Source organism: Natator depressus, chromosome 5 (assembly GCF_965152275.1).
Source record: "Natator depressus isolate rNatDep1 chromosome 5, rNatDep2.hap1, whole genome shotgun sequence".
Classification (NCBI taxonomy): domain Eukaryota; kingdom Metazoa; phylum Chordata; order Testudines; family Cheloniidae; genus Natator; species Natator depressus.
In genome coordinates, this window is record NC_134238.1 from 12,228,386 (window position 1) to 12,256,255 (window position 27,870).

The 27,870-nt window shown below is 44.9% G+C and overlaps 1 protein-coding gene across 1 annotated transcript; it reads left to right on the plus strand.

Moving 5' to 3' along the window:
• The first annotated feature begins 195 nt into the window (after nucleotides 1–195).
• LOC141987919 (urea transporter 2-like) lies at nucleotides 196–27,049 on the plus strand. The gene is made up of 10 exons (XM_074953755.1): nucleotides 196–725; nucleotides 6,148–6,307; nucleotides 7,054–7,243; nucleotides 13,649–13,777; nucleotides 14,752–14,944; nucleotides 19,216–19,363; nucleotides 20,227–20,361; nucleotides 22,350–22,399; nucleotides 23,341–23,712; nucleotides 27,044–27,049. The coding sequence occupies exons 2-10, from the start codon at nucleotides 6,163–6,165 to the stop codon at nucleotides 27,047–27,049; spliced, it is 1,368 nt and encodes a 455-aa protein (XP_074809856.1). The 5' UTR covers nucleotides 196–725; nucleotides 6,148–6,162.
• The last annotated feature ends 821 nt before the right edge of the window (nucleotides 27,050–27,870 follow it).

The following is a 27,870-nucleotide window of genomic DNA, read 5'->3' on the forward strand; positions in this document are numbered from 1 at the left end:
AGGGACACCATTCCTTACCCATCCTGGCTAATAGGCATTAATGGACTTAACCTCCATGAATTTATGCAGTTCTCTTTTAAACCCTGTTATACGCCTATACAGCCTTCCCACACTACAAGTAATATTAATTATTATTCTCATAGCCTTCTTCTACTTGCTGGTTGGGGCCTTCTTCCTACTAGCCACAAACGATAAACCAAATATGTTATTTTCTTAACCAAATGTAAGCTAACTCTACTTTTCTAATTGCACATTTACCCTACGCAATGGAGCATGTCTAGCAAGCATAATAAATGCATTAGAAGCTTGCCAACATTTGGGATTGTGTGTGCGCGCGCACGCATGCACATCACAAAATATGCATTTTGTTCTTAATATTGAGCAACATGAACTTAGATATATGGGAACAGATCTTAATCAACATCAATGGAGCCACATTTACTTACGCCAGCTCAAAATCTTTCACAATAACAATCCTGAAGGAAGTGAGATATAATGAATGTAACTGCATGCTGGAATCTACTGGAATAAAGAAGGACCACCTGGGGCTTTAAATCCTCTTAAAATTATACAGAAACTTGAAAATCCTCAGGGTCACATTGGCAACAAGAGAAATTCTAGTGCAGAGAAGAGAATACCTTTTCTATCTGCAGATCAGTAGGCAAAGATCAACTCCCTCCTCCCCCCAAAACGCACAGGAGAGAAGTTGGAAATCAGCATTATCTGTGAGTATTGAGCTAATAATTCTAATGACAGTCTCTGGTCCTTTACCAGCTACAAGTAGAGCTTGTACTCGTGTATTATAATGTATATTTTCTAATGAATGGACTACTAGATGTACAATTTTATTTCAATATGTGAAATAATATTTACAGCCCATGCCAGATGTTCCAGGATTCAAACCCCACCATCCACTTCACCTCTCTTCAGCTTTAGTAGGTCACTCCTGTAGGTGTGGTGGCAGCAGAATGCTATGGTTGCAATGTACAGCAGAATGGAATTGACTTGATTTGGGGAGAGGATAAACTTATGCAATACCCAGAGCTCCATTTAAGGATAGATGAGAGAGAACAATCAATTGGCTTCTCATTCACTGCAGAAGAATCACTTCCGTAGCTTAATTTTTGTACATCAGAAATTCATGTAGGTTTTTTTTCTTCCGATAGGGCTATTTCATTATAACTATGAAATATTTTAACTAAACAGTATTGTTCTTCGAAAGGCTATAATTTACTTACGGCTACAGTGAGATATTTTATCTGACAGCTCAAAATTCTCAAGGCAAGGGGAGTCAAAAAAAGCAGTTGGAATCTTTGGATAATGTAAGCAATGCACCCACTTTGTGTAAATCAGCAGTAAATAGAGTAACTCTGTGATGTGACAGGTCAGAATTTGGTCAGATAAATTCCTTGCATCCTGATCACTTTCTAAATGCAGTTCTTGGGTGTTTATCTCTCACTCTTGAGCTGTATAAAATAGGAGTTGGAGCAGACCCATACATTGAATTGTATCGTGTTCCAAATGAAACTCCCACAAAATAAGGAATATTCCTTAGCTCATCTACTTTTATTGTAGGTTCTATAGATCAACCAGCAGACTTTGTTTTTGTTTTTTTAATGATTTCATACCAAACCAGTAGGGAGCACATGTTATACATTATCATTGTAAATCCATAGAGACCAATGGAGTTACTCTGGATTTACAGAGGCATAATCAAGAACAGAATTTAACCCTTCACTGGAATCTTAGAACAAAAAAAAAAACATTTTTTTTACAGGATCATGAAACTCAGAGAGAAATAAAAGAAATTGAAGCCAATTATTCCAGTCACATGTCACTGCAGAATTGTCCCCTGATGTACATTTTCCAGTTCCTCCTCACCTCTCATTTAAAATACTCTTTAGAAGAGTGGAAATCAATGTTAATTTTACTTTACTAGCATATTTATTTATTAAAGGACGACCTGCTGGCCTGAGTAACTACCATGAATTCAAGAGACTTACTCCAACTTTACTCCCATGTAACCTACATCAGAATGTGGCCCTGTGAGCACATTTTTCAACTTAAGATTTCATGTTATTACCTTATAGTATCTTAGACTGCAATGAAAACCTCTGTAAGTCTGCAGTTTCATTAAAAACATTCAAAAACCTCCTCTGTCAGACTCAATTTTTCAATGGGTCAGATCTCACTTCAGCTTTCCTTTGAGCACGAGATGGAGCCATAAATATTAATTTACACCTTGCAGGTTGTACAGAGTTCTCTATCCTTTTGGGTAGGGGCAGGGTTGGGGTAGGAGAGATACTCATCTTGTTTTTTATTAATATATTTGTTTATAACAATATAAAGACCAAATCATACAAGACTTTTGGGCAAAATAAGGTGATTTCTCCATCCTCCAGCAGCAAGCATACTGCTAATATCATGGCAAGAAAGCCAGGACACATTACATAGCTATTTTGATAGATGAGCCATTCCATACAAGAATAAGCCAGTAATTTGGAATCCAAGCTGTGATCCTGCATCATTTAAGTCAATGAAAACAGGATTTGGCCCTTAATAATCCCATGACCCTTCCTGAGATTAATCATGAACTCTGCCTATTACATGCCATGCTGGTGTGGGCATGTTTCCCACTGATTTTCTTATGCTTGCCCTTTATCACACATGACACGCTAGGAGGAATGAATGGATGTTCTCTGAGCCATATTTGTGACATCTCCAGTAGGCCACTCTCGGCTGACTCGTCTCTTGATGGACGCAGGCCTAACGAATCTGAGTGAAAGCACCACCTCTGGCCAGCACACTCTCCAGACCTCCCTGCAAGAGTGCCGCTTTTGGATATGCTGGAGGAACAGATAGGCATAGCTTTAATGCAGCTTCTTCTGAGGATGAAGTTCAGGCCAGGACAGTGGAGGGACACATCCGAACAAATGTCACACTCTCCTCTCACTTTGCCTCGCTGCCCCTCACAGAGAAATGGAGCAATTTCTGCTCTCAGTTATGCCCATGAAAATCCAGAGCAATTCCACTCAATTCAGTGGAGTTCCCCAGATTTACACCTGCATAGTGGAGAGCAGAATTTGTCCCATAAGATAATTGTATTTAAACTAATTGACTGTCCCCTTAAGCGTTCCAGAACACGTGACCTGATGAATAACATAATGACTAGGTCCTCTTGGCATTCACACACTCTCTTACATTAAGAGTTCCACATTTCACTGAAGCTTAAAGCACTAATGTGCCAGCATTAATCTATATCCCAGGGCAAGTGTTCCTTTGAACAAAGAGTGGAAACTATTGGAAGCTGCCCTAACCATGTTTTTCATCACAGGGCAGGTTCTGCATAAACAGTAAGCACCAATAAAGTTTAAATTTCACTATTAATGTAGGCTCCTGTTCAACAGAACACTTAAATCCCTTGTTGGCTTCAATGGAATAAGCCTATTCTTAAATTCCTTACTGAATAGGAATGGACTCATGCATATACAGACAGTTAAGTATGTGCTGTCTTGAATTTAGGCCTTAAGCATATACCATTTTCATCTCTACTATATAACTTACCTGACCAGGTATGCAGACCCTTCTTAGTAGGGACATTATGTTCCCTACTGTGTAACATTTCCAAATTACTTTGATGTAAACAATCTCAGTTAGCTTTCCAGCTGCAAACCATTGTACAGGCAATCATAACATCTGAGTTTTACAGCCTCATTGGTAGATGCCTCGGTTTTGCTGCCAAGCAGTGTGGCGTCATTGTATTTCTTTGTGTGTTTTAAAAAACCCGTCCTGGACAGACCATCTCATTTACAAAGTGTTTACAGCATGATCTCTTTCAGATAAACCACTCGTGTTTCAGTTTGTCAATTGGGTCCTGCGAGGGACATCCCAGGTGGTGTTCGTCAATAACCCTATCAGTAGGCTTATCGTGTACACAAATACCTAGTTACTCAATTAGAATGCAAGGAAGCATGTGAGGAATGCTAAACGCTGCATACAGATTGTATTTTTCTGCCAAACCCAAAACACACTTTCTATTGGTTTTATGAATTAGCCAGTTTTTTTCTGCATAATAATTAACGGGGGGGGGGGAATCATTCTTTTGTTTAAGTGCTGAGTCATTTGTTTGTACATTCATCCATTGCCTGCAAGCACTTTTCTTGGATGGGAAAATTCTGATACTTGATTTTTGATACCGGAATGGCCAAGTAGAACCCCATTCTGAAATGAAAGATTCAAAAAATAATAAAAGTTCAACGCATCTGGTGCAGCGATTATGCCTAGGAAAGTGAAGAAGGTGGGAAGGTTAAACAAAAAACAAAAATGAGTAACAGAACCATGGAGATATGTACGTACAGCCCGTGCTGCACTGAGTAACCACATGATCTTATTATTGTCATCATTTTCTTCCTTTTCGCTCCCCTTACTGGTCTGTTGATACCGCTTATTGATTGGGTCACACACCTGAAGTAAGATTGTACGCTCTTCCAAGCAGGGATCACATCTGCACTGGTTTTGGTGAGGCACCTACACTAGCAGAGTTTTGGTTTTTCAAAAAAAAATATGATTTTTGTATGTTTGGGCAAAAATTGATTTTTATATTTTTTTCAAAGTCGTGCCATAGTCTATGGCAGTAAACTGGTGGCCAGAGTGTGCATGTAACCATGTGTTCCTCCAGACTGAGTCAGAACTGCTCAGCTGTGTGTTATAGGCCCTAAACTGCTACAGCTAAGGGAGAGTCTCCTTTAGTGTAAGTAATAGGGCCTGTACTTTTGGAGCATGATTTCTATCCCTACTGCTGCCATGAAGCTCCAAATGACCATAATGTGCAGCATAGTGATAACTGTTAAGTCCTAAACAGCTATAGATTTATTATAGTCTTTGTGTGTGACATATAGTGTCATATTTAAATTATCTACTCACAGTCTTAACCAGTAGGGGTGCCCTAGTACATTTTGCTTCCTGTGTAGGCAATAGTCCACCAATCAGAACAGATGTAGCTTTAGTTTGCCGTTCACTGCAATGTCTTCTTTTCCTCAACAATTGGCCTGGATGGGTCCTATCGCTCCAAATAGTGAGTGAATTCCAGTGAAAGCTTTGTGGATTTTGAGCTCGTGGTGCTAAATTGGGAATTGCTCCCTAAGCACTTGAGACGAGATTTTCAAAAATAGTGTGTGTGATTAGGATCCTACATTCATAAAGTCTTTCCAATGACTTCAACAGGCCTCAGATCAGGCCCCTAGTCTCTTAAATAAGTGCTGAGCACTTTTGAAAATCAGGCATTCAGGCCCATAACCGCAAGGGCATTTAGATGCCTAACTCACATTGATCTCCATGGGAACTAGGCACCTATATATCTTTGAGGATCTGCACCTACGACCCTAATTCAGCCAAACATTTAAGCACACGCTTATCTTTATGCAAGGGAGTAGTGGTGTGAGGGACAATGCACATGTTTAAAGTTAAGCCTGGTTTTTTTTTTGTGCTTTGCTGTATTTGACTTCATTTAAGTGATTAAATATGGACATGTGGTCCTAACTTTAAGCACTCACTTTTGATGGCTGGAAGAAACAGCTAGACAAATTCAAGCCAAAAATAAGGTGAAAAAAATGTTAACGGTGAGTGTACATATCCACTGGAACAGCTTCCCAAGGGATGTGGTGGATTCTCCATAACATGGAGTTTTGGGACGAAATCTTGGCTCCACTGACTGACATCATTGGCAAAACTCTCATTGGCTTCAATAGGGCCATGGTTTCACCCTTTAAATCAAGGATTGATTTATTTCTAGGTTGTAGCTGAACCACATGTTATTACTGAGATAAACTATGGCCCAGATTATACCTCAGGTCATTCTAGATGACCATGGTTCCTTCTGGCCTTCAGATTTATGAAACTATAAAAATCTTGACCTTGGGTATTGTGGTGAGGGGCAATAGAGAGAACCTGAGAGAGATTAAAGATATGACCTTCTCATCCAGTGAAGAGCGATACTTTAAAGAAAAGCAGATAGTTCCATAATAGACCACCTTCTCTCTAATTGCTCCCAGTTTCAGTGTGCAATACATACTAAGTGGCAGAGGGAATAAATAACAGACATATTGGGGCATCGTAATGCATTGTCTCCTTTCCTGAATTCCTTCAAAGGCTCCGAAAGCAACCATGGAGGGTGCTGAGGTCAAGATAGAAATGAAAGGGGAAAAGAAGACACAAAACCAGACTCCAGTGAGAAAATGCGGGAAGCAAGTCTGCAAAGCCATTTGCTATATCACAGGAGACATGAAAGAGTTTGGAGACTGGCTTCAAGGTAAACCCATTTCAACTGAGCCAATTTGAATACATCAGAAAAGCACTGTGGCTAATAAATAGCGACCAGCATGTTCGATCTGTGTTAACTAATTCAAGGATGAGCTGGTTCAATAAACTGCAGAACAGAAATGATAATACTGAACCATTCCTACATTGTAGGGGAAATGCCCCCTTGTGCAAAGAGCCAAACCAAGGCTCATCCACCATCCAAGTCCAGAGGGTGCATAAGCTGAAATTCACCCCATTGTGCCGGCCCCTCTGCAGAGGAGTGAATTTCATCTTGTGAGCATAACAGAGGATGTTTATTTCAATGCTGGCTCATTCCTTATCATGTGCCCCTTTCTTTCCCACAGACTAATGTTTATCATGCCCAAATGCCAGTGTGAAGTTAAATCATTCATCCATGGGTTTTGATCTCTCAATAAATCAGCATCGAGATACTCACCTAACCTGCCATCCAAGATGCAGACATCATACGTCAGCCAGTTTGTATAAAATCTGGCACCGTATGCTTTAGAATAGGGAATTCTAACAGCTGTGCTATTCATCTCAGTTAGTTTTCCAGCTGCAGACCATTATCCAGGCAATCATAAAATCGGAGTTGAGTTTTACACCCTCGTTGATACATGCCTTGGTTTTGCTGCCAAGCAGTGCGGCATCCTTGCATTTTTCCATGCGTTTCCAGAAAACCATCCTGAACAGACCATCTCATTTACCAAGTGTTTACAATGTGATCTATTTCAGATAAACCGCTCCCGTTTCAGTTTGTCGACTGGGTCCTGCGAGGGACATCCCAGGTGATGTTCGTCAATAACCCTATCAGTGGGCTTATCATGATTGTTGGGTTCCTTGTCCAGAATCGTTGGTGGACACTCACAGGCTGTTTAGGAACTGTTGTCTCAACATTAACAGCACTTATTCTGAGTCAGGACAGGTAGGTTGGTCTTGTGATTTAAAATATTGTGATAAGTGAGAAATAGGATCCTGATGTGCTGAGTAGCTAGTACTGCCTTAGCTTAACATATTAATAGAAAGAAAAAGTGCTTATATAGGTTGTTATACTCTGAAACATAACCTCTGGGGAATGCTGTCTTCACTAAGAAATACATTTTTCCTACACCTTCAAGGCCCGAGCTCCTGAAATCCTAACTGAGGCAAAACAAGCCCAGGAGTTAGGATAGGTGCACGCTGCAATAGACAAACCTGAGCTAGCTTTGGCCCAGCCAGCTGGAATAACAATAACAGTGAAGCCATAGCTGCTGAAGTACATACCAGAGTGCTGGGCGGGGCTGTACAACCCATGCTGCTATGGCTTCACTGCTGTTGTAGCCTGAGCTAGCTATATCGTAGACTTATAGAATCGTAGGACTGGAAGGGACCTGGAGAGGTCGTCTACTCTAGTCCCCTGCACTCATGGCAGGACTAAGTATTATCTAGATCATCCCTGACAGGTGCTTGTCTAATCTGCTCTTTGAAATATCCAATGAGGGAGATTCCACAACCTCTCTAGGCAATTTATTCCAGTGCTTAACCACCCTGGCAGTTAGGAAATTTTTCCTAATGTCCAACCTAAACCGCCATTGCTGCAATTTTAGCCCATTGCTTCTTGTCCTATCCTCATGAGCGGTGGGTATAATAGGCCAGGGGAGGCTAAGCCACCTGCCTATGGAGGAGCGCCGGCCTGCCACCTTTGGAGCGCCACTGCTGAAAGGGTGCTGGGGCTATGGCCCTGCCCACGCTGCTCCTCTTACACCCATGTTCCGCCTCTTCCTCCTGAGGGCCCGCCGTTGCTCCCCCTCTTCCTGTCCCCACTCCTCCCCTTACCCAGAGACCCCACCCACCTGCCACTCGCACCTCTCCGCCCCCAGCAGGCGGGGCAGGTCTGGAAAGGGGGTGAAAAGGGGCCAGCAGTGGGCAGGAGGGGATCTTGGGGGAAGGGGTGAAGAGTCAAGCCCTGCATGGATCCAAATGTATATCCATGGATGCAGATATCTGCAGATATAAATCGGATATCCGTGAAGCTGCAGGGCTGTACCGGGAACCGCAACAGCAAAACCAGCAGCACATTGGGCCGCTGCTACCAGGAACCCATGCCCTGTGCCGGCAGCTCTTCCAGTGTGGCTGAAGGGCACCAGGCTCACCAGCAGCTGTCCCTGGTCGCACTAGTCCTGTCCGGGAGCGTGCAGCCACTTGCATGACTAGGGACAGCGGTTCCCAGTAAAGCCCTGCAGCTCCACGGACATCCAATTTATATCCGCATTCGCGGGGATGGAGAATGGGTGGGGCCTTAGGGAGAGAAGGCCAAGCAAGTGTGGGCCTCGAAGCAGAGCAAGGGGCATGGTCCCCCACTTCTAGGGAGTGTCCGGCACTTGCACACAGCCTCCCCAAATGCAGGAGTCACACACCGCCCATGCCTGTCCTCAGAGGTTAAGGAGAGCAAATTTTTCCCCTCCTTGTAACAACCATTTATGTACTTGAAAACTGTTATCATGTCCCCTCTCAGTCTTCTCTTCCCTAGACTAAACAAATCCAATTTTTTCAAATTTCCCTTATAAGTCATGTTTTCTAGACCTTTAATCATTTTTGTTGCTCTCCTCCTGACTTTCTCCAATTTGTCCACATCTTTCCTGAAATGTGGCACCCAGAACTAGACACAATACTCCAGCTGAGGCCTAATCAGCACAGAGTAGAGCGGAAGAATTACTGTGTCTCGTGTCTTGCTTACAACACTCCCAGAATGATGTTTGCTTTTTTTGCAACAGTGTTACACTGTTGACTCATATTTAGCTTCTGATCCACTATGACCCCCAGATCCCTTTCTGCAGTACTTCTGCCTAGGCAGTCATTTCCCATTTTGTATGTGTGCAGGTGATTGTTCCTTCCTAAGTGGAGTACTTTGCATTTGTCCTTATTGAATTTCATCCTGTTTGCTATAGACCATTTCTCCAGTTTGTCCAGACCATTTTGAATTTTCATCCTATCCTCCAAAGCCCTTGCAACCCCTCCCCAGAGCTGGCCCTATACCGAATGGCACCCCAGGTGAGGAGCGTGTTTGGCGCCCCTCCCCCTCCATTAAACTTTTGAATACCTTATTTTTTATTGCATTTGTAGCTCATTGCATTACTTTGATGCACGATTTGCATACATGATTTATCCCTGTCACACAAGACGATAAATTTGCACGCTAGGATCTGTACATCTGTATTTATTCTTGCCATATATAAGCAAATTTAAAAAATTGATTTCCTCTAAGCTTATAGAAACTTTTTAATTTTAATTATAACTGAAATGTATTAACATCAAGAAATGGAAGTGTGCACCAGCACTGGGTAGACCGGTATCAAATAGTGTTACAGTAGGTGACAGCCTTAGAAGAGGTGGGGCCGGAGCACAGCAGCTACCTAGGAGAGCACCTGGTTGCAGTGGCTGCCCCTTGCCCAGGCTGGGCTTCCGCGGACAGTGGCCAAGCAAGCTGGAGCCCCCCTAAAGTCCCCAGAAGCCAAGCCCGGGCAGGGAAACGGTTTTGCTGCCACCCCTCCCTGACCAGGTTCTCTCTCAGGCAGGTGTCGCTGCGCAGAGAGCATGCCGGTGGGTGGGGGGGGAAGGAGGGGGGTCTAGCTTGCTCAGCCTGTGTCCCGGAAGCTGAGCTGCAGCAGGGAGTGGGCTGCCGCTACCGCCCCTCTCTAGCCAGGCTGTTTGCCAGACAACTGACTACGCTGCACTGAGCAGCAGCGACTGGGAGCAGCTCCGGCCCGCTCCCGGCCCTGGGCAGGCTGCCAAGGAGAGCAGGTGAACATGGCAGGGGGTGGAAGGGGAAGCTGGCACAGCAGGAGGACAGAGCCACTCCCCCCACCCCACAGGTAACGTGCGGTGGTGTGAGGGGGCGGGGACAGTGCAGGGCCCCGGGCTGGGGTTGGGGCAGGGAGGAGACACGTGGGGAGGTGACATGTCCTCCACTTTAGCTGATGCCCCCCCCCAAATATAGGGAGGCACCAGTCATCATCGTCAGTCAAAGATAGGTTTCACAAGCCTCAGCTTCGAAAAGCTGCACTCATCACTCGCAACTGTGACCGGCACCGTGAGCAGAAGCCTCAAAGCTATCCACAGGTTAGGAAAAGTGTCCTTCAGCTCTGCCTCATGAATGAATTGGGTAACTTGGAATGGAGAGTGCTTCCCGTGTTGCAAAATGTGGCGGATGTTGTCCAATTCAACATAGAGGTCTTTATCATTGACATCCTAATATTACCCATGTGTCAGCGTCCGGCGAAGGTCCGTGCAATTGTCCAAGAGTGTTTTCCTGTCCGCCGGCAGCTTACTAAGGTCATACAAAACCCCCCAGGTCATTTCATGGTGCTTCATTTGTCCAAACCTTTCTTCGATAGACACTTGAGCAGTGTCTATGAGCATGCAGAAAAACTCCTCTTGAATTTTACTTCCAAGCTTCCCATCACCTCATCTCTTCCCTCATAACCAAACTGTCTCTTCTTCCAATGAATACGAATTTCCTTGAAGACAGGCTCAACTCTTAAGTTTTCTGCCATTTCTTTGGCAGTAGTGGTAGCATCTTCAAATCCATTGTCTCTGTAGGCCACTGTGAAATCACGGCAGCTTCTCATCAAAGTAGTAGCAGTCGCGATGTCCACTGACTGAGGTTTGTAATCCCTGGCTTACAACATTTACTTGGAACAAGATATCGTGCCAAACCACAACTGAGACCAGAAATTTGAAGTCGGTGATGTGGTTTGCCAGGCTTTACGCCTCATGTCAGATTCCGGCTTCCGCTTTACTCAATTGTGCCAGTTCCATCAGGGCATTGTAAACCTCAGTCACTGAGGTATCTCACTGGCCTTACACTGTCAGTGCGACTCTCCCAGTGAGTATCATTGATTTGTAACATTGTCTGTGAGGATCTTCCATATGATAGTTGATGCTGAAAACAGGATGTATCTCCTTTGCAGTACTCTGGAGAGAGATACTGAATCTAATGAAGATGACACTGCATCTGACAGAACCAGGTTGAGGGAATGGCAGCCACAAGACACGAAGAAAGCTCTTGGATTCAGCGCACGGATCCTTGCCTGGACACCACTGTTTCTTCCCTTCATGTTTGCACCATTGTCATAGTCTTGGTCGTGACAGTCCTGAAGCTTTATTTTATTCTCATTCAAAAGGTTCATAAACAGTTCTGTTAGGCCTTTTCCAGTAGCGTCATCCACAGACCAGAAAATGGTCTTTCCGTGTCTATGCGTTTATTCAACTTGAGCCTGGACTTGATCTCCATCCGTTGGGAGTAGGCTGTAAAATTACCTGGTGACTTTTCATGTTGCTTCCGATCATCAGCTAAGTTATGCCAGTAATTGTACCCGGAAAGCGCAAGCAACGATTTAGCATTCTGGTCAAATATTTTGCAACAAAAACAGAATATGTTGTCAGTTGATTTCAAGTAAACTAGCCAACACCGAGTCAGCTTCTCACCATTCTTGAGCACTCTTTTGCAGTGTGACTTTGAGAAGTGTCGCTTCTGCTCACTGACTGGAAATGTCATGTCCTTGATTTTGCATGGCCCATTCAAAATTGTACGATCAGTATCGGCAGAGTTTAGGATCACTGGCCATAAAGCAGGATCTGATGTATCGATTTGTGGGGTGCAGTTTTTCTCACTGCTGTTTCTGTCATCATGCAAGGCTGATTCTTCTCTATTGTTTCTCTCCTTTTCATGTAAACCAGATTTTTCTTTATCATCACTCTCCTTTACACCGCCAGGAAAACTGGACAATTCTTCACCACTTTCCTCACGTTTCCATTCCTTATCTTTAAGTAAATCTGCTAATTCCTTAGTAACAGGACTTTCATCATTTACGCTTTGCTCTTCAATTTCTTCTGCACTGGGATGATCACTAGTGCCTAAAGCCCAGTCTGTGTTGTTCTGTTTCAGATATGTTCCCATCAAATTTGCCCCTTGCTGCAAACAAGATTGCACCTGAGCTTTTCACTTCCTATACTGAGTTCCTGAAGGCTTCTTTGGGGGCATCTTTTATTTTCTATGGGGGGGAAACAGACAGTATTAGGGAGAGCAAACATCTATCTTCCACAGTCTTGTTCAGCAGAAATGAGGGGTTCAGGGTGCGGGAGGGGGCTCTGGGCTGTGGTGTGTGTGGCGGGGGGAGTGAGGACTCCTGCTGGGGGTGCAAGCTCTGGGGTGGGGCTGGTGATGAAGGGTTTGGGGTGCAAGAGGGTGCTTCAGGCTGGGATTGAGGGGTTCAGAGGGCGGGAGGGAGATCAGGGCTGAGGCAGGGGCCTGGGGCTCAGGGGGGAGTGAGGGCTCTGGCTGGGGGTGCAGGATCTGGGGCGGTGCTGGGGATGAGGGGTTTGGGGTGCAAGAGGGTGCTTCAGACTGGGATCGAGGGGTTCGGAGGGCGGGAGGGGGATCAGGGCTGGGGCTGGGGCTGGGGCAGGGGGTTGGGGCCCGGGAGGAGGTCAAGGGTGCACGCTCTGGGTGGCGCTTACCTCAAGCAGCTCCCAGAAGTAGCCGGCATGTCACCCTCTGGCTCCTATGCAGAGGCTCTGCATGCTGCCCCCTCCACATGTGCCATGCCTGCAGCTCCCATTGGCTGTGGTTCCTGACCAATGGGAGCTACAGGGGAAGCACTTGGGGCGGGGGCAGCGTGCAGAGACTCCTGGCTTCCCCTATGCATAGGAGCCGGAGGGGGGACATACCGGCTGCTTTCCGGGACACGCATGGTGCAGAGGCTAGCAGGGAGCCTGCCAGCCCTGCTGTATGGTGCTGCCAACCAGATAGTCAACGGCCCGGTCAGTTGTGCTGACCAGAGCCACCAGGATCCCTTGTCAACTGGGTGTTCCGGTCAAAAACCAGACACCTGGTCACCCTAATTGTGCTAGGCACTGTACATACACATAGTAAGAGACAATCCATGCCCCAAAGAGCTTACAGTCTCAATCGACATGACAGGCAGAGGGTGGGAGAAAGAAAGTATCACTTTCCCCATTACAAATGGGGAACAGAAGCCCAGGGAAGTTAAATGACTTGCTCCTTGTCATCAAGAAGCCTGTATCATAGGTGAGACTTGAATCCAGATCTCTCAATGATCAGTCCAGTACCTTAACCACAAGACCAAGGACCTGGCAGCCAGGACTTTTAGGGCTTGATTCTTCTCTCACACTGGTTTTACACTGGTATAATTCCACTGGTACACAGCACACGTGGAAATTACATTCCAGCACAGGAAGCAGCGATTCACAACAGGTGAAGGGACAGTGTTAAGTGATGATGCATTTCAACAACAACAAAACCTTCAAGTCAATTGTCTTTCTCCCACAGATCATCCATAGCAGCGGGACTGCATGGCTATAATGGGGTCCTGGTGGGACTGCTCATAGCTGTATTCTCTGACAAGGGAGATTTCTATTGGTGGCTTCTACTGCCTGTTGCTCTTGTATCCATGACATGGTAAGTCGCACACTTTTAGGCTTCTGTGAAAGCCTAAACAGTTCTGTGTCATAGAATTTAAGGGCAGAAGGGACCACCAGATCATCTAGTCTGACCTCCTGCATATCATAGACCACCAACACCCACCCACCCACTAAACCCAACAACTGAAATGAGACCAAAATATTACAACCCCCACAGACTAGACTCCTATGTGCCACAGGCAGAGAATAAGAGGAACTGAGGTGCACCGGTGCTTGGATTCTGATTCCTTCTGTTCCTGAGACATTGGTTGTCATATGTTGTCTTGCATTTATTTTAATAATATCTAATAAAATCATGCTACTATTACTCCTGGGGGAATTCTGGGCCACTGTGCACATGCAGAATTTATGTCCCCCACAGATTTCTTTGCTTCTCTGCAGAAAAATGACTTTTTGACATTCTGACACAAGATCAGGTGACGAATTATAACCAGTTTTGTTGCTGTAACTCAAATGGTCATAGGTGTTGTCTATTGTTTTAATTATCCAGGGTCCCAACCCATAAGCTTGGATAGACTCCAAGCTTTCTCCCAGCTCAAGGCTTGACTCTGGTCTGATTTGGGCCCCTCTCTAGCTCTAATAAATTAAGGCCAGATCCTCAGCTGGTGTAAATCAGCTTCATTGAAGTCAATAAAGCTTCACTAGTTCACACCAACTGAAAATCTGTCCCTAAATATTTTTAGGGTAATTAAAGCAGGGAGGAAATCTGTATATTGCTGATTGCAATGCACAAGTATGGATGCAGGACTTTCAAGATAACCTAAAATAAACCTGATTGTATCAGAAGGACCTCTGGAACTCGAACAGCTCCTAACGAAAACCAAAAGGCATGAAGAGTATGAGTTTCCTAAATTATTTGTCAGGATAATGGACGGTTTTTGCCTGGCTGAGCGATCTAAGGAATTAATCTTCACGAGCTTCTAATGAGATAATTTTGTTTTTCTCTTTCAGCCCTGTTTTCTCCAGTGCTTTAGGCTCAATCTTCAGTAAGTGGGATATTCCTGTTTTCACCCTGCCTTTCAATGCAGCACTGACATTATATTCTGCAGCCACTGGACATTACAACCTTTTCTTCCCTACAGTCCTCATTAAACCTATAACATCAGTGCCCAATATCACCTGGTCCAACATTGATGTGCCAAAGGTAAGAGTCACTAAAGAAACATTCCACGCCACTTACACAGTAGGCCAGTAAACAGCCATGTCCTTTTATTTTGCATGACAAAGACAGAGCCCCAAAATACAATTCTGTATTTACATGGTAACAAGTAAACAATATGTAATACTTTACTATGGCAACTGTCTGTTTTGGTGACATCAATTTTAGAGTTGCCAAGTATCTTAAGCACACAACTGGACTTAAATACATGCTATAATCCTCAGTGAATTTCTTTGGATTCTAGTAATCCATTACCATGGAGACATAGCTCCATAGTTTTGTTCAAATTTTCATGTAATGCCGGGATTACAACTTTGTACCACACATGATTAATATAGTCTATTAAGTATTTTTTTAAACCACCTTTCTGTTAAGAAATTGGCACGGACACTACCACGATGGGATCATTAGAAACTCATATACAGGAGGACATCCAGATTTTTTATAGCCAATATTTATGCTGGACCTACACAAAAACAATCTTTTATACTCTAGTGGTCCCTCTACTATTAACCAACCAGTGCTATTTCCAAAGTTGTGCTGCCATCATTAATTAATGCCAATGTATAAAAAAAGCTTGTAGAAATGGGTATTTCCATTTTAAACTTGTTAAGACAGATAGGAAAAGGAAATCAACCTTTGCCAAGTGGAGAACAATAAAAACCAAAAAACCCCAATAATAGATGTTATTTATAAGCTTCTAACAAGAATTTAAAATATATGTAGAGCAATAAAATAAAGCACAACTCCACAGGGCACATCATCAAATGAGAGCCATAGAACTAAGTCAAAACTGCAAATGACTCTATATGTGGCTGGTGACATCCCCAACACTGCACTCCGTGCTCACCTCAAATGCCTATTGATTCCAAAGAGAATTTGGGGTGCAAAGGAAGGAACAGATTCTCTGCTGAGGAAAATGAGCAAAGCTCCTTTGAAGTGAATGGAAGGAGGCCCATTTATGACAGCAAAGAATGTGGCCTGGGCCTTTACTTGGAAAATATCTTCATTAGAGACCACATAAACGCTGCTTCAGTGGAGATTTAATAATATTAAAGGAAAGAATTAGAAACATCTTCTTATCTTCACAAATGACTTGAAAGGTGAAAGAGAAGATCATCTAGAAATGCCAGCTGGCTACCCAAACCTGTAAGAACTATCTGCTGACAGAAAGAGCCGTTTCCACGGCACTAATGTTCATTAAAATGAGGCCTTTTGGGGGGCGGGGGAGGCCAAAGCATCAGCTTTCCATTTATTCTGGTATCGATATTTGAACACAACATCAGTCATGGGAAAAAATGTCTGGTTGGTGACTTCGCCTTGCAATATCTAATACTTCAAAGGAAGTCTGCAGCCTGAAGCAGGAAAAGGTGAAAGCTGTCAGTGCTTTTGAACAGGTGACTACCAAGGCTCACCATCCACGGGGCTCGTTTCTGGATTACTTATTAACACATCCCTTGGTTAGGTTTGCACAGAGCGAAAAACCCTGCAGGACAATCAGAGAGTAAGTCACAGAGAGGCACGGTCAGTAGTGTCAGCCCCCTGGCACACCCTGAATAGAATTCTCAGAATAACTGCTTTGTCGCAAAGTGAAAGGAGGCTGACACGTATGAAATCGCAGCGCCTGAATTTGACAGGAGGTCTGAAGGAGCTTTATTTACACTAGGCTAATTTCTCTCCTGTGCAGATGAAACAAAAGGCCAAAGAGAATGCTGAGGTGCTGATCTAGAATGCTGAAATGCAAGGGCAGGGGAGGGACTAACAACAAACAGCCTTCTTCAACTCCAGGGACCATGGGCCTGATCCAACGCTCATTGTAGTCAACAGAAAGACTCCTATGGTCTATAATGGGAATTAGATCAGGCCCTATGCTATCAGATGAAATGTAAAATCCCCAAGAGATCCAGGTGGTGGCAGCCACAGAACACAGACTGGTAGTAATCACTGGGAAAGTCTGAGGCCTGGCTTTGAAATACTTCACTGTTTAACGACAGGTTTCAGAGTAGCAGCCGTGTTAGTCTGTATTCGCAAAATGAAAAGGAGGACTTGTGGCACCTTAGAGACTAACAAATTTATTTGAGCATAAGCTTTCGTGAGCTACAACTCACTTCATCGGATGCATTCAGTGGAAAATAAAGTGGGGAGATACAGTGTGTATGGTAACACCCATTGTTTCATGTTCTCTATGTATATAAATCTCCCCACTGTATTTTCCACTGAATGTATCCGATGAAGTGAGCTGTAGCTCACGAAAGCTTATGCTCAAATAAATTTGTTAGTCTCTAGGGTGCCACAAGTCCTCCTTTTCTTTCCACTGTTTAAGCTTCAACTTTGCTGCCAGGACTTCACTCTGATTAAACTCTCCCATAGACTTTCATATGGAATTTGAGGGGCAGAGGGGGCCATTCTGGTGTTTTTTCTACCTCAACAGTGTGCACTGAAGCAGTTGCATTAGGACTGAGAGCAGCAGTTGCAGTAAGAGACTTAAGGAACTCAATCTGTTTAGCTGATCAAAAAAGAAAATCAAGAAATGTCTTGATCGTGGTGTATAAGTCACTTCATGGAAAGAAAATACCAGATAATAAAGGATTCTTTAACCTAGTGGAGAAAGGCATAATAGGAATCAATGGCTGGAAGTTAAACCCAGACAAATTCCACTTACAAATAAGGCACAAATTCTTAACAGTGAGGTTGATTAATTACTGGAACAAACTACTAAGGAAAGTGGTGGATTCTCCGTATCTTGATGTCTTCACATCAAGACTGGAGGCCTTTCCTAAAGATAGTGTTTAGTCAAACACAAGTTACTGTGCTCAATTCAGCAGTAACTGGATGAAATTCTATGGTCTGTGATAGAGAGGAGAGCACACTAGATGATATAATGATTCCTTCTGCTCTTAAAATCTATGTTTCTATGAAGATCTGCTCCATAAAGGAGGACCCAGCACAGATAAGGTCAAAATCCTATCCTCTGTGCATCATGGTTAAAAATTACATAGCTCATCACAGGGGTTAAAGGAAGTGGGTGGGGAGGAGTGTTGCCATTCCCTATGGAAAATCCCTGTAGAATTTAATAGATAAATTTTCTGTGAGTATTTTCTACTGAATTCTATAGGATGATCCAAAACTATATCCAGGCTATAGAATTTTGTAGGCTGACTAAAAAATAAACTATTAACAGGTTGTTAGAGTGACAAGGTGGGTGAGGGAATATCTTTTCTTGGACCAACTTCTGTTGGTGAAAGAGACAAGCTTTCAAGCCACACAGAGCTGCTTCTTCCTCCCCCACCGCATCGCTCTAATATCCTAGGACCGACCTGGCTACAGTTGCACTGCATAGAAACAGGTTGGCATTTTTATTAAATTCTATAGGTATTTGGAGGGCTTTTTATTGAATCCCATTAGTTTAAATTATACAGGATCTTTCCATTATTGGGGGTACAAGTCCAGTGCAGATTCATGGGGCCACAAAATGAGTGGGGGGGACGAATGTGGGCTCTATCTGCTACTCCAATCCATAAGCACTAGTAATGCCCTCCTCTCAGATGCATAAGGCCCTAGAAGTGAGGATTTCTTCCTCCTAATCCCTGTGTCATTACTATGGGAAATCCCCGTTTATTTGGGTTTTGTTTGTATGTTCAGAAAAATGAAATAAACTCTATAACAAGCTGAGAGACAAAATGGGTGAGGTAATATCTTTGGACCAATTTCTGTTGGTGAAAGAGATAAGCTTTCAAGCACCACTGGGCTCTTCCTCAGAACTGGGAAAGGTAATCAGAGGGTACGTCTACAATGCAGTTAACCACCTTCAGCCGGACCCAGTCAGCTGATTCGGGCTGTGGGGCTGTTTAATTGCCATGTAGACATTTGGGCTCTGAGATCCTCCTGATTTGTGGGGTCCCAGCGCTCAGACTCCAGCCCAAGCCTGAAAGTCTACACTGCAATTATACAGCCCCATAGCCCAAGCACCCCTAGTCCAAGTCATCAGATCTGGACCAGCCATGGGAGTTAAATTGCAGTGTAGACATACCTCAAGTGTCACTGTGAAATACAAGGTGGAGCTGATCGTTAAGCGTAAGAAGTTAACGCATGTGGCAAGAAAATATTCAAAATGAAGTGGGCATTAACACCTCAGAAGTAGGTCCAGTAAAAGATATTACCTCACCCTTCTTGTCTCTTTTATATTCTGGGACCAACATGGCTACAACAGCACTGCAAATAATATATACTAACCGCTCCTTTTAAAATGTCTATAGCTGCTACAATCCATTCCAGTTGGTGTCGGCCAGGTGTACGGCTGTGATAACCCCTGGACTGGTGGCATCTTCCTGATTGCTTTATTACTCTCCTCTCCTCTCATTTGCTTGCATGCTGCAATTGGATCAACAGTGGGGATGCTGGCAGGTATTACAGACTACTTCTCTCTTACAGATGTCATACACAATCACTTAATATGAAAAGAATTAAAGCCGGTGGAAACATTTGCAATCTATACATGGTTTTCCTGATGGAAAATGGCTTTTTTGACAAAAATGAAAACTTTTCCAAAAAGCGTTTTGGTTGAAGTTTTGCTTTTTTCAAAAAAAAAACCCATTTTGTTGCAGTGAGAAAGGAAAGCCACTTTCACTTCTCCTCTCCCCTTTCTCAATGGATAAACAGTTTTAAAAAAAAAAAAGTGAGAGAAAGAGAGCGAGAGAGAGAGAGTGCAAGTGATTTTTACGGACCAAAATGAAACAACATTTTTCAAATATCTTTTTTAAAATTTTGTTTAGAAATTTTTCATTGAAAACTTGAAATATATTTTGTGGTAAAGTTCAAATAAAACAAAAAAATGTTCAAGAAATATACCAATCTTTTTGACCAGCTCTACAAAGAACAAGAGATTTCTGTGGTTCTGAAATGTAGGGCTGCTAGGCCCAGATTCACAAAGGTACCTAGATGGCTAACTTCCCCTGGGAGTTAGGTGCCTAAATACCTTTGTGAATCTAGGCCTCACGGTCCAAATCTGCCTTAATTCATCGACTGCCAGTGAGGTCATAGAAGACAGGGATTCTGTCCTCAGTCACCCAGGAAGTCCAGAGTAACTCCACTGGCTTTGTTGGTGTAACTCTGGATTTACACCAGTGGGAGTGAAACCAGAGCTTGGCCCAATGGGAGTGATACCCCTGAGCACAGAACTGAACCCTTTATAAGTCTGATTCATTCCAATTCTTAGCTTCTTTTATCCCTTAAGCTCAGCAGTGACATTTTTCTGACTTTCTTTACAGCACTGAGCCTAGCAGCACCTTTTAGCAATATCTATGCTGGTTTGTGGAATTACAACAGCTGCCTCGCATGCATCGCTATCGGGGGCATGTTCTATGCTCTGACATGGCAGACCCACCTGCTAGCAATTGCCTGTGGTATGTACCTGATGGGTGTCTATTACTGGGGTGATTCCTTCTGAAAACAAAAATACAGGAGGCTTTTGTACGAGAGAGGGGTGAAGCCACAAAGTTCACAGCTAGGTCTGCAGATGAACTTAGGCAAGGCTGAAGATTATTTCCGTCAAAGGTATTGATTGGGAACCATCCCTATAATTTATGCTATCAAAACAAAAATGATACCTTTGCCTTCCGCCATGCCAAAGGAAACATCCTTCAAGAGCTGTTTACCTAATGACTCTGTGACTTATCACTAGATGTTCTGATGTATAAAATGTATCTATTCAGTGCTCTTCAACATGTCATGCTGGTATAGCTGAAACTAGGGATGGACCCAAACTATTTCCCCAGATAGGGACATGCCTAAACTCTGGAGACAATAAGCACCAGACTGCTCCATATCCATCTCTACCTGAAACTACATTGCACAACTTACTATCCCTATTTAAATGGAGAGTGGAATTGTGAGTTAGCACAGAGTTCTTTATATGCCTTTATAAAGCAATTCCATGTCAGGTTTCAGTATATCCGCATCAGGAATGGACCCTTTTCTCATTCAACAAATGAGATTTGATTTCTTCACTGGCTTCACCCATTATAGTCTGGCTGTGTCCTAAAGACAGAAGAGATACAGGGGGGAACAGTGTTTTCCACACCAGCCTTCGTGGTGCATCCTTGCAATTTCAGCAGACATGTTTCCAATGATTCTCTCTCCACAGTCACACTCTGAGACTTAGACTCATAGATATAGACTCATAGATATTAAAGTCAGAAGGGACCATTATGATCATCTAGTCTGACCTCCTGCACAACGCAGGCCACAGAATCTCACCCACCCATTCCTGCAATAGACCTCTCACCTATGTCTCAGCTATTGAAGTCCTCAAATCATGGTTTAAAGATTTCAAGGTGCAGAGAATCCTCCAGCAAGTGACCCGTGCCCCATGCTGCAGAGGAAGGCGAAAAACCCCCAGGGCCTCTTCCAATCTGCCCTGGAGGAAAATTCCTTCCCGACCCCAAATATGGCGATCAGCTGAACCCTGAGCATGTGGGCAAGATTCACCAGCCAGATACCCAGGAAAGAATTCTCTGTAGTAATTCAAATCCCACCCCATCTAACATCCCATCACAGGCCATTGGGCCTATTTACCATGAATAGTTAAAGATCAGTTAATTGCCAAAATCATGTTATTCCCATCATACTTGTAAACTTTAAGGCCAGAAGGAGCCGTCATGATCATTTAGTCTGACCTACTGCTCACCTCATGAACCTCACTCACCCACTCCTGTAATAGGCCCATAACCTCTGGCTGAGTTACTGAAATCCTGAAATCTTGATTAAAAGACTTCAAGTTACAGAGAAGCCACTATTTACAGTAACTCAAACCAGCAAGTGACCCACACTACGGACGAAGGTGAAAAAAACCCCAGTGTCTCTGACCTGAGGGAAAATTCCTTCCCGATCCCAAATATAGCAGTCAGCTGAGACCCTGAGACAAGGTCATTAATTAACATGTTAAATAAGATTGGTGGCAAGTCTGATCCCTGAGGAACTCCACTAGTAACCTCCCTCCAGCCTGATAGTTCATGACCCATTGTAGACTCCCATTTAACCAGTTCCTTAACCACCTTTCAATTCTCTTATTAATCCCCATCTTCTCCAATGTAACGAGTAATACCCCATGTGGGACTGCTTTCCTGAAATCCAGGTAGATTAGATCTTTTTGTCATTTCATTGCTATTGCTGGACATGAACTATTGTGCCTTTTGCACGGTTGGAAGGAGCACACACTTTCTGTGAAAAGGAGAGTTCAGAATGAGACTAATCCTTATGCTCTCATGAATGACAGGAGGAGGGGATTGTACAGTGCAGTGGCAGGTCTTGCCCAAAACCGCTGTCCTTACTCTTTTCTTCAGTGCTGTGAGTAATCTTATTTACCAGGAATTGTCTGTCTGTCTTTTCACAGCATTCTTTTGTGCTTACCTGGGAGCAACTGTGGCCAATATGTTTTCTGTGGTAAGTTTTTAATAGCTCGGGGCCAACTAATAGGGAAGTGAGATGTGTTTCCAAAGACAGATTTAAATCCTTGATATTTAGTTTCCTAATCTCCAGTGTGGTATAAACAGGTTATATGAATAGAGCCAATCCATCCCATTGAGAAGGCATCCCTCAAGCCCGCCAGAGCTGGAACAGGTTTTGCCACATGGGACAGTTGCAGTGCTCAGTAAAATATAAATAACTTTGAACTTTTCATCTTCAAAGTGCAGGCCCTACATTAACTAATCGTCCCTCAATATCTCCACAAGGTAGGGATCATTAGCCATATTTTACAGCTGAAGACACTAAGGTCCCACTCATCAAAGGTATGTAGGCGCCTAACTCCCACAATGGGAATTAGGCACCTGAATGCCTTTGAGGACATACGACTAAGTGACTTGCCCAGGTAGACTACCTTAAGGACCGAGCCAGAGATTGATCGAGATGGCCCTCAATTTGCAAGGAAGCCAGGTCCCTTTGGGATTTGTCGTGATGATGATGAGGACAACAACTTGCCCCGGTCCCCAAAAGGCGTTGGTTCAAGAACCAGGGCAGAGTTAATTTTCTGGCTTCTACTCCTGCATTCATATCTATAGCCTGCTGGCCACATTCTGCCCTGCTTCACACTTGACCTCACTGGAGCTGCATAGGTGTGACAGAGGGAAAGATTTAGTCATACACCATTCTCTGCGCAGCCCGTACTCATTGTATGTGACCGGTCCCATAATGTTGTTACCATCCCACAAGCAAATGGCTATGCTTTGGTAAAGAGGAAAAAGGCAGCTACCCACTTGGGAAACAAGACTCCCCTGAGAAGGCTCATCGCGGACCACCTAGCTTTGAATTATGTTTAAGGCTGGAGGATTAAGTTAAGGAGGATCATAGAATGATTAAAATGATGAATATTCTCTTCTTTTCAGTTTGGATTACCATCATTTACCTGGCCTTTCTGCTTGTCTGCACTCACCTTTCTGTTACTAACCACAAACAACTCCGCCATCTACAAGTTACCTCTTGCCAAAGCCACTTACCCAGAAGCCAACCGAGTGTATTACCTCACAATGAAGAAGCAGTACCGGGTTTACCATAGCTCCAGTGGTAACATGGCACCGGGCCCAGACTCAGAAGGAGCCCCGGCCAGCCTGATCCCCCAGCCAGCTGAGCCGGCCAGGAAAGCTGCACCCGCCCATGCTCCACCCTCGCCCCACCACTTCCCACTCCTGCTCCGCCCCAGCCCCACCCCCACTCCACCCCCTTCCCTGAGCTATGCATCATGGGGGACTGCAGCAGGGGTCAGGCCCACCCTGCACTCACCGGGCACCGGGAAGTGGAGCGACCCGGCCCCAGCCCACTCCACTCTGCCGGCTCCCAGCCGCGCTGCCGGTGAGTGCTGGGGGAAGGTTCCCCCCTACCCCCCAAGTCCCAAGGCTGGGAGCCAGGGGAGCAGAGCGGATCAGGCTGGGGCCATGTCACTCCACTTCCTGACACCCCATGAGTGTGGGGTCGGGCCCGCCCTGCAATCGCCGGCCGGCAGGAAGTGGAGCGACCCGACACCAACCCGCTCTGCTCCACTGGCTCATGCTGGGGGGCGGTTTCTCCCCTGCCCCCCAAGCCTGGGGAGGAGATGGAGCAGTGGGGAAGGGGCATGGGATGGGGAAGAGAAGGGGATAGGGGAAGCAGGGGCAGGGAGGAAGAGGCAGGAGGGAAGGAAGGGGATGGGATGGGGAGGAGATGGAGCCATGGGTAAGGGACATGGGATGGGGAAGAGAAAGGGATAGGGGAAGCGGGGGCAGGGGGAAGAGGCAGTGGGGAAGGAAGGGGTGGGGTGGGGAGGAGATGGGGCAGTGGGGATGGGAAAAAGAAGGAGCTGGGGGAAGCAGGGGCAGAGGGGAAGACGCAGGGGGGAAGGAAGAGGGTGGGATGGGGAGGAGATGGGAAGGGGCATGGGATGGGGAAGAGAAAGGGATAGGGGAAGCGGGGGCAGAGGGAAGAGGCAGTGGGGAAGGAAGGGGTGGGGTGGGGAGGAGATGGAGCAGTGGGGAAGCGGCATGAGATGGGGAAGAGAAGGGGATAGGGAAAGTGGGGGTGGGGGGGAAGAGGCAGGGGGGAAGGAAGGGGTGGGGTGGGGAGGAGATGGAGCTGGGGGGAAGGGGAATGGGATGGGGAAGAGAAAGGGATAGGGGAAGCGGGGGCAGGGGGGAAGAGGCAGTGAGGAAGGAAGGGGTGGGGTGGGGAGAAGATGGAGCAGTGGGGAAGGGGCATGGGAGGGGGAAGAGAAGGGGATGGGGCAAGCTGAGGCAGGGGGGAAGCTAGAGCCCAGCATGCAGCATCCCCTTGGCAGAAGCTGGGGCTCCCCTGTTCAGCAGGCCCATCGAACCCTCACCCTGACAAGCCCCACCTCCCCTGCAACTGTACCACCCCGATGCGCCCCTCTCCAGACACCCTTGCTACTGAGCCCCAATCACCTGCACCTGGACCCTCATCCAAATGAACCCCACCTCCCCTGCACCAGCCCCCCCGACCCGGCTGAGCCCAAACACCTTCACCTGGATCCCCTGCAGAGTCCCGTTGCCCTGCACTCGGAACCCCCCCCCCCATGAGCTTCTGTGCATCCAGATCCCCCACTGAGCCACCCACACCCAGGCTGCCCCACAGAGAACTCTCTTACCCCCGCCTGGATCCCCCCACACCAAGTCCCTCTGCACTTGGATCCTGCTGCCAGGCTGAACCTGCTCCCCCACACCTGGTGGGTGTTTATGAGGTGTGAGGGGGGCCACATGGGAGAGAGCAAAAAGATATTGAAAATGTAACAAGTGGGCAATGGAGGCTGATCCCTTGGGCCTACTGGCGGCAAGAGTCAGCATCTTGAAACTGAATGAAAGATGTGAGGTAGGGTGAGGATAAGCTGTGAAGGGCCTTGAAAGTGAACGCAAGTAAGTCAAGTGCCAAAAGAGAAATATTCAAGGTGACTAGGCAGTATTTTCCTGAAAAAATTTTATTGATTTTTCAAACTGGAATATTTAAATACGAACAATGCTTCAAAAATCACTTGAAAAATGATACCGTTTGCCATGATTTACTTGCTAAAGCTCTGCAGAGCATTTTGTGGTGTTAATAAAAAATAGCACATCTAGGTTTCAGATATGCATTTTCTTGCTCTGTTTAGTCACAGAGTTTTCTCAAAGGCACATATTGTTTAAGTGATCTTAAAGATAGCAAATAGACCAAAAAGAGCTTGAAGACGTAAGTTCTATGTGAAGACAAGCAACAGGAAAACCAGTGGCTTTTCAGATTTTTAGGAGACTGTAACCAAAGCCTGATGCAATATTTAGGGTTTGATTTTACAACTCAGCCCCTATTTTTCCTCATGCAAATTTACATCTTCAATTAATTGCCTCTACATTAGAACAATGCCACACAAATCAATTAGTAGATGCACAAGTGCTTGCATTCGCACCTGCAGCTGTGAGTACAGGTAACTGAAGGCCCAGTTTTGTGCCTGCAGACCTGGAGGCTGGGATGAGGTCTTTAATATCAAGGCATAAGAGTCCAATCCAATTCTCTTGCAAGTCAACAGGTCCCTTCAGTGGGTATTGGATTGGGTCATATTTTGTCCTGAGGATGTGCATGTTTATATTTCTCTGTATAGCTGTATTCCTGTGGAAAGTGTTAGCTCTCACTGTCTGAACTGAAATCTACCTTGTCAAGAGAATCTGCAACAGAGAAGGTAAAAACCACAGAGGACAGGAGAAGACCGGATTTCATTGATATTGCAAAATCTAGAGCATTATATGGCGTATACATTTTAAGGGCCTGATCCTCAGTTGGTGGAAATCAGCCTCGTTGCATTGACTTTAATGGAGTTATTTCAGTTTATACCCGCTGAGAATCGGGGTTGTTATAGCAATACTGAAGCAAGTCAATCAGAAAAAAATAGAAATGAAGTGTCGTCTTAAATCATTCATAAGATCCTGTATGTCGCTGACAGTGAATTGTGCCTTAGATGATATATATCAAATACAGAACTGGCATTTGTCTCACTGTGACAAACAGTCTACTCCACACTGTGCATATTAGATAGACTTTAATTTATCACAGAAATGTTGTCCAGAATCCCTGCCATTCACTGTTGTATCTACATGAATCTATTTTGTTACGGTTTCCCAGGATAAAAAACAGCTCCATCCTTGCTTACAGAAATAACTTACCTTATTATTGAAGCTATGTTGTTGCATTTCCCTGTGTCATTTATACCAAATAAACTATACTCGGAGTTCACAAATTCTGCGAGTTTTCAAGCTGTCTTTTGCATTCTCATTTTTTTGGCACTGAAATATGAGCAACTCTGAGATTATGAGAAATGTCTCCAGTATGAGGGAGCTGTTCACTCTGAGCGTTTTCTGTCCTACTCCTTCTTACATAGCCCCCATAACTGTCAATGTCATGTCACAAAACACGTCCAGCAGTTTTAAAGCTACATTAAAAAGTTACATTTGAATAAAATTAGAATGTTTGCGTCAAGTTCTGCTTGATGACCAAAGGATTTCCATCTCCTCCTGAAAAACACGCATGCCAATTAATTAATCGTGTGTCCCCTAATTCAGTCTCACATGTTCCCCCCAGGTCTAGTCCTACATCAGTTTAATTCTGCACGCCTGCACTGTCAGATCAGTTATCCCTGCGACCTCACCCTGCTCCCAGACCCACATAAATGACCTCTGCATCCCATCCTGGACAATAACCCCACATCAATGAAATTTGTGACTCCCCCAACCAGTATCTGCATCTGCACATCACCACTCCTGCTGCCAGTTGGCGGTTCTTCAACAACCATCCAACCTCCCTCAGGAGAAGGGGGACACTTCGTCCCTCGCCCCCAATCTCAAGAGGCAGGTGAAGGCACTGACAGTCATTGACTGTGAATGGGCACAGAGCCAGCAAGGAACACAGCTGGCTCTGAGAATACAGAGATTAGTGTTTTGGAAGCATCCCAGCCCTTTGCATGCTGTGGGAGGTGAGAGGAAATAGCCTGCTCTGCCTGCTGAAGCAGGAATCTACCCTGGGGAAGTACCGTAACTGCAGGAACCAATCAGGCTGGTTAAGTAATTCCCAAATCCCACACCCCGTGCCTGAGAACTCCACTTGTGGTGATGCTCTGTACCTTGGGGAAACACCCAGCACCCCCATGTTCATCCTTGTAAAATGATTGTGTGGTATCTGATTTAGTTGGGGATTGGTCCTGCTTTGAGCAGGGGGTTGGACTAGATGACCTCCTGAGGTGCTTTCCAACCCTGATATTCTATGATTCAGTGCAAAGTTTGTCATGTTGGGTATCTTCAGAAGGCTCATGGTTGTCATAGTGATGTTATAGTAATTGTTATAATAATGTTATAGGTTATAATTTCATGTATATAGTTATGAGGCTGAAAATGTGCCCTCATGACTTAAAG

What these genes read in the sequence shown, in the direction of transcription:
- LOC141987919 (XM_074953755.1), top strand. Translation starts at nt 6,163, where the DNA reads ATGGAGGGTGCTGAGGTCAAGATAGAAATGAAAGGGGAAAAGAAGACA. An exon ending in GCTCTTGTATCCATGACATG is followed by an intron (nt 13,778 to 14,751) that starts GTAAGTCGCACA and finishes TTTCTCTTTCAG; the next exon opens with CCCTGTTTTCTCCAGTGCTT. An exon ending in TGGCCAATATGTTTTCTGTG is followed by an intron (nt 22,400 to 23,340) that starts GTAAGTTTTTAA and finishes TCTTCTTTTCAG; the next exon opens with TTTGGATTACCATCATTTAC.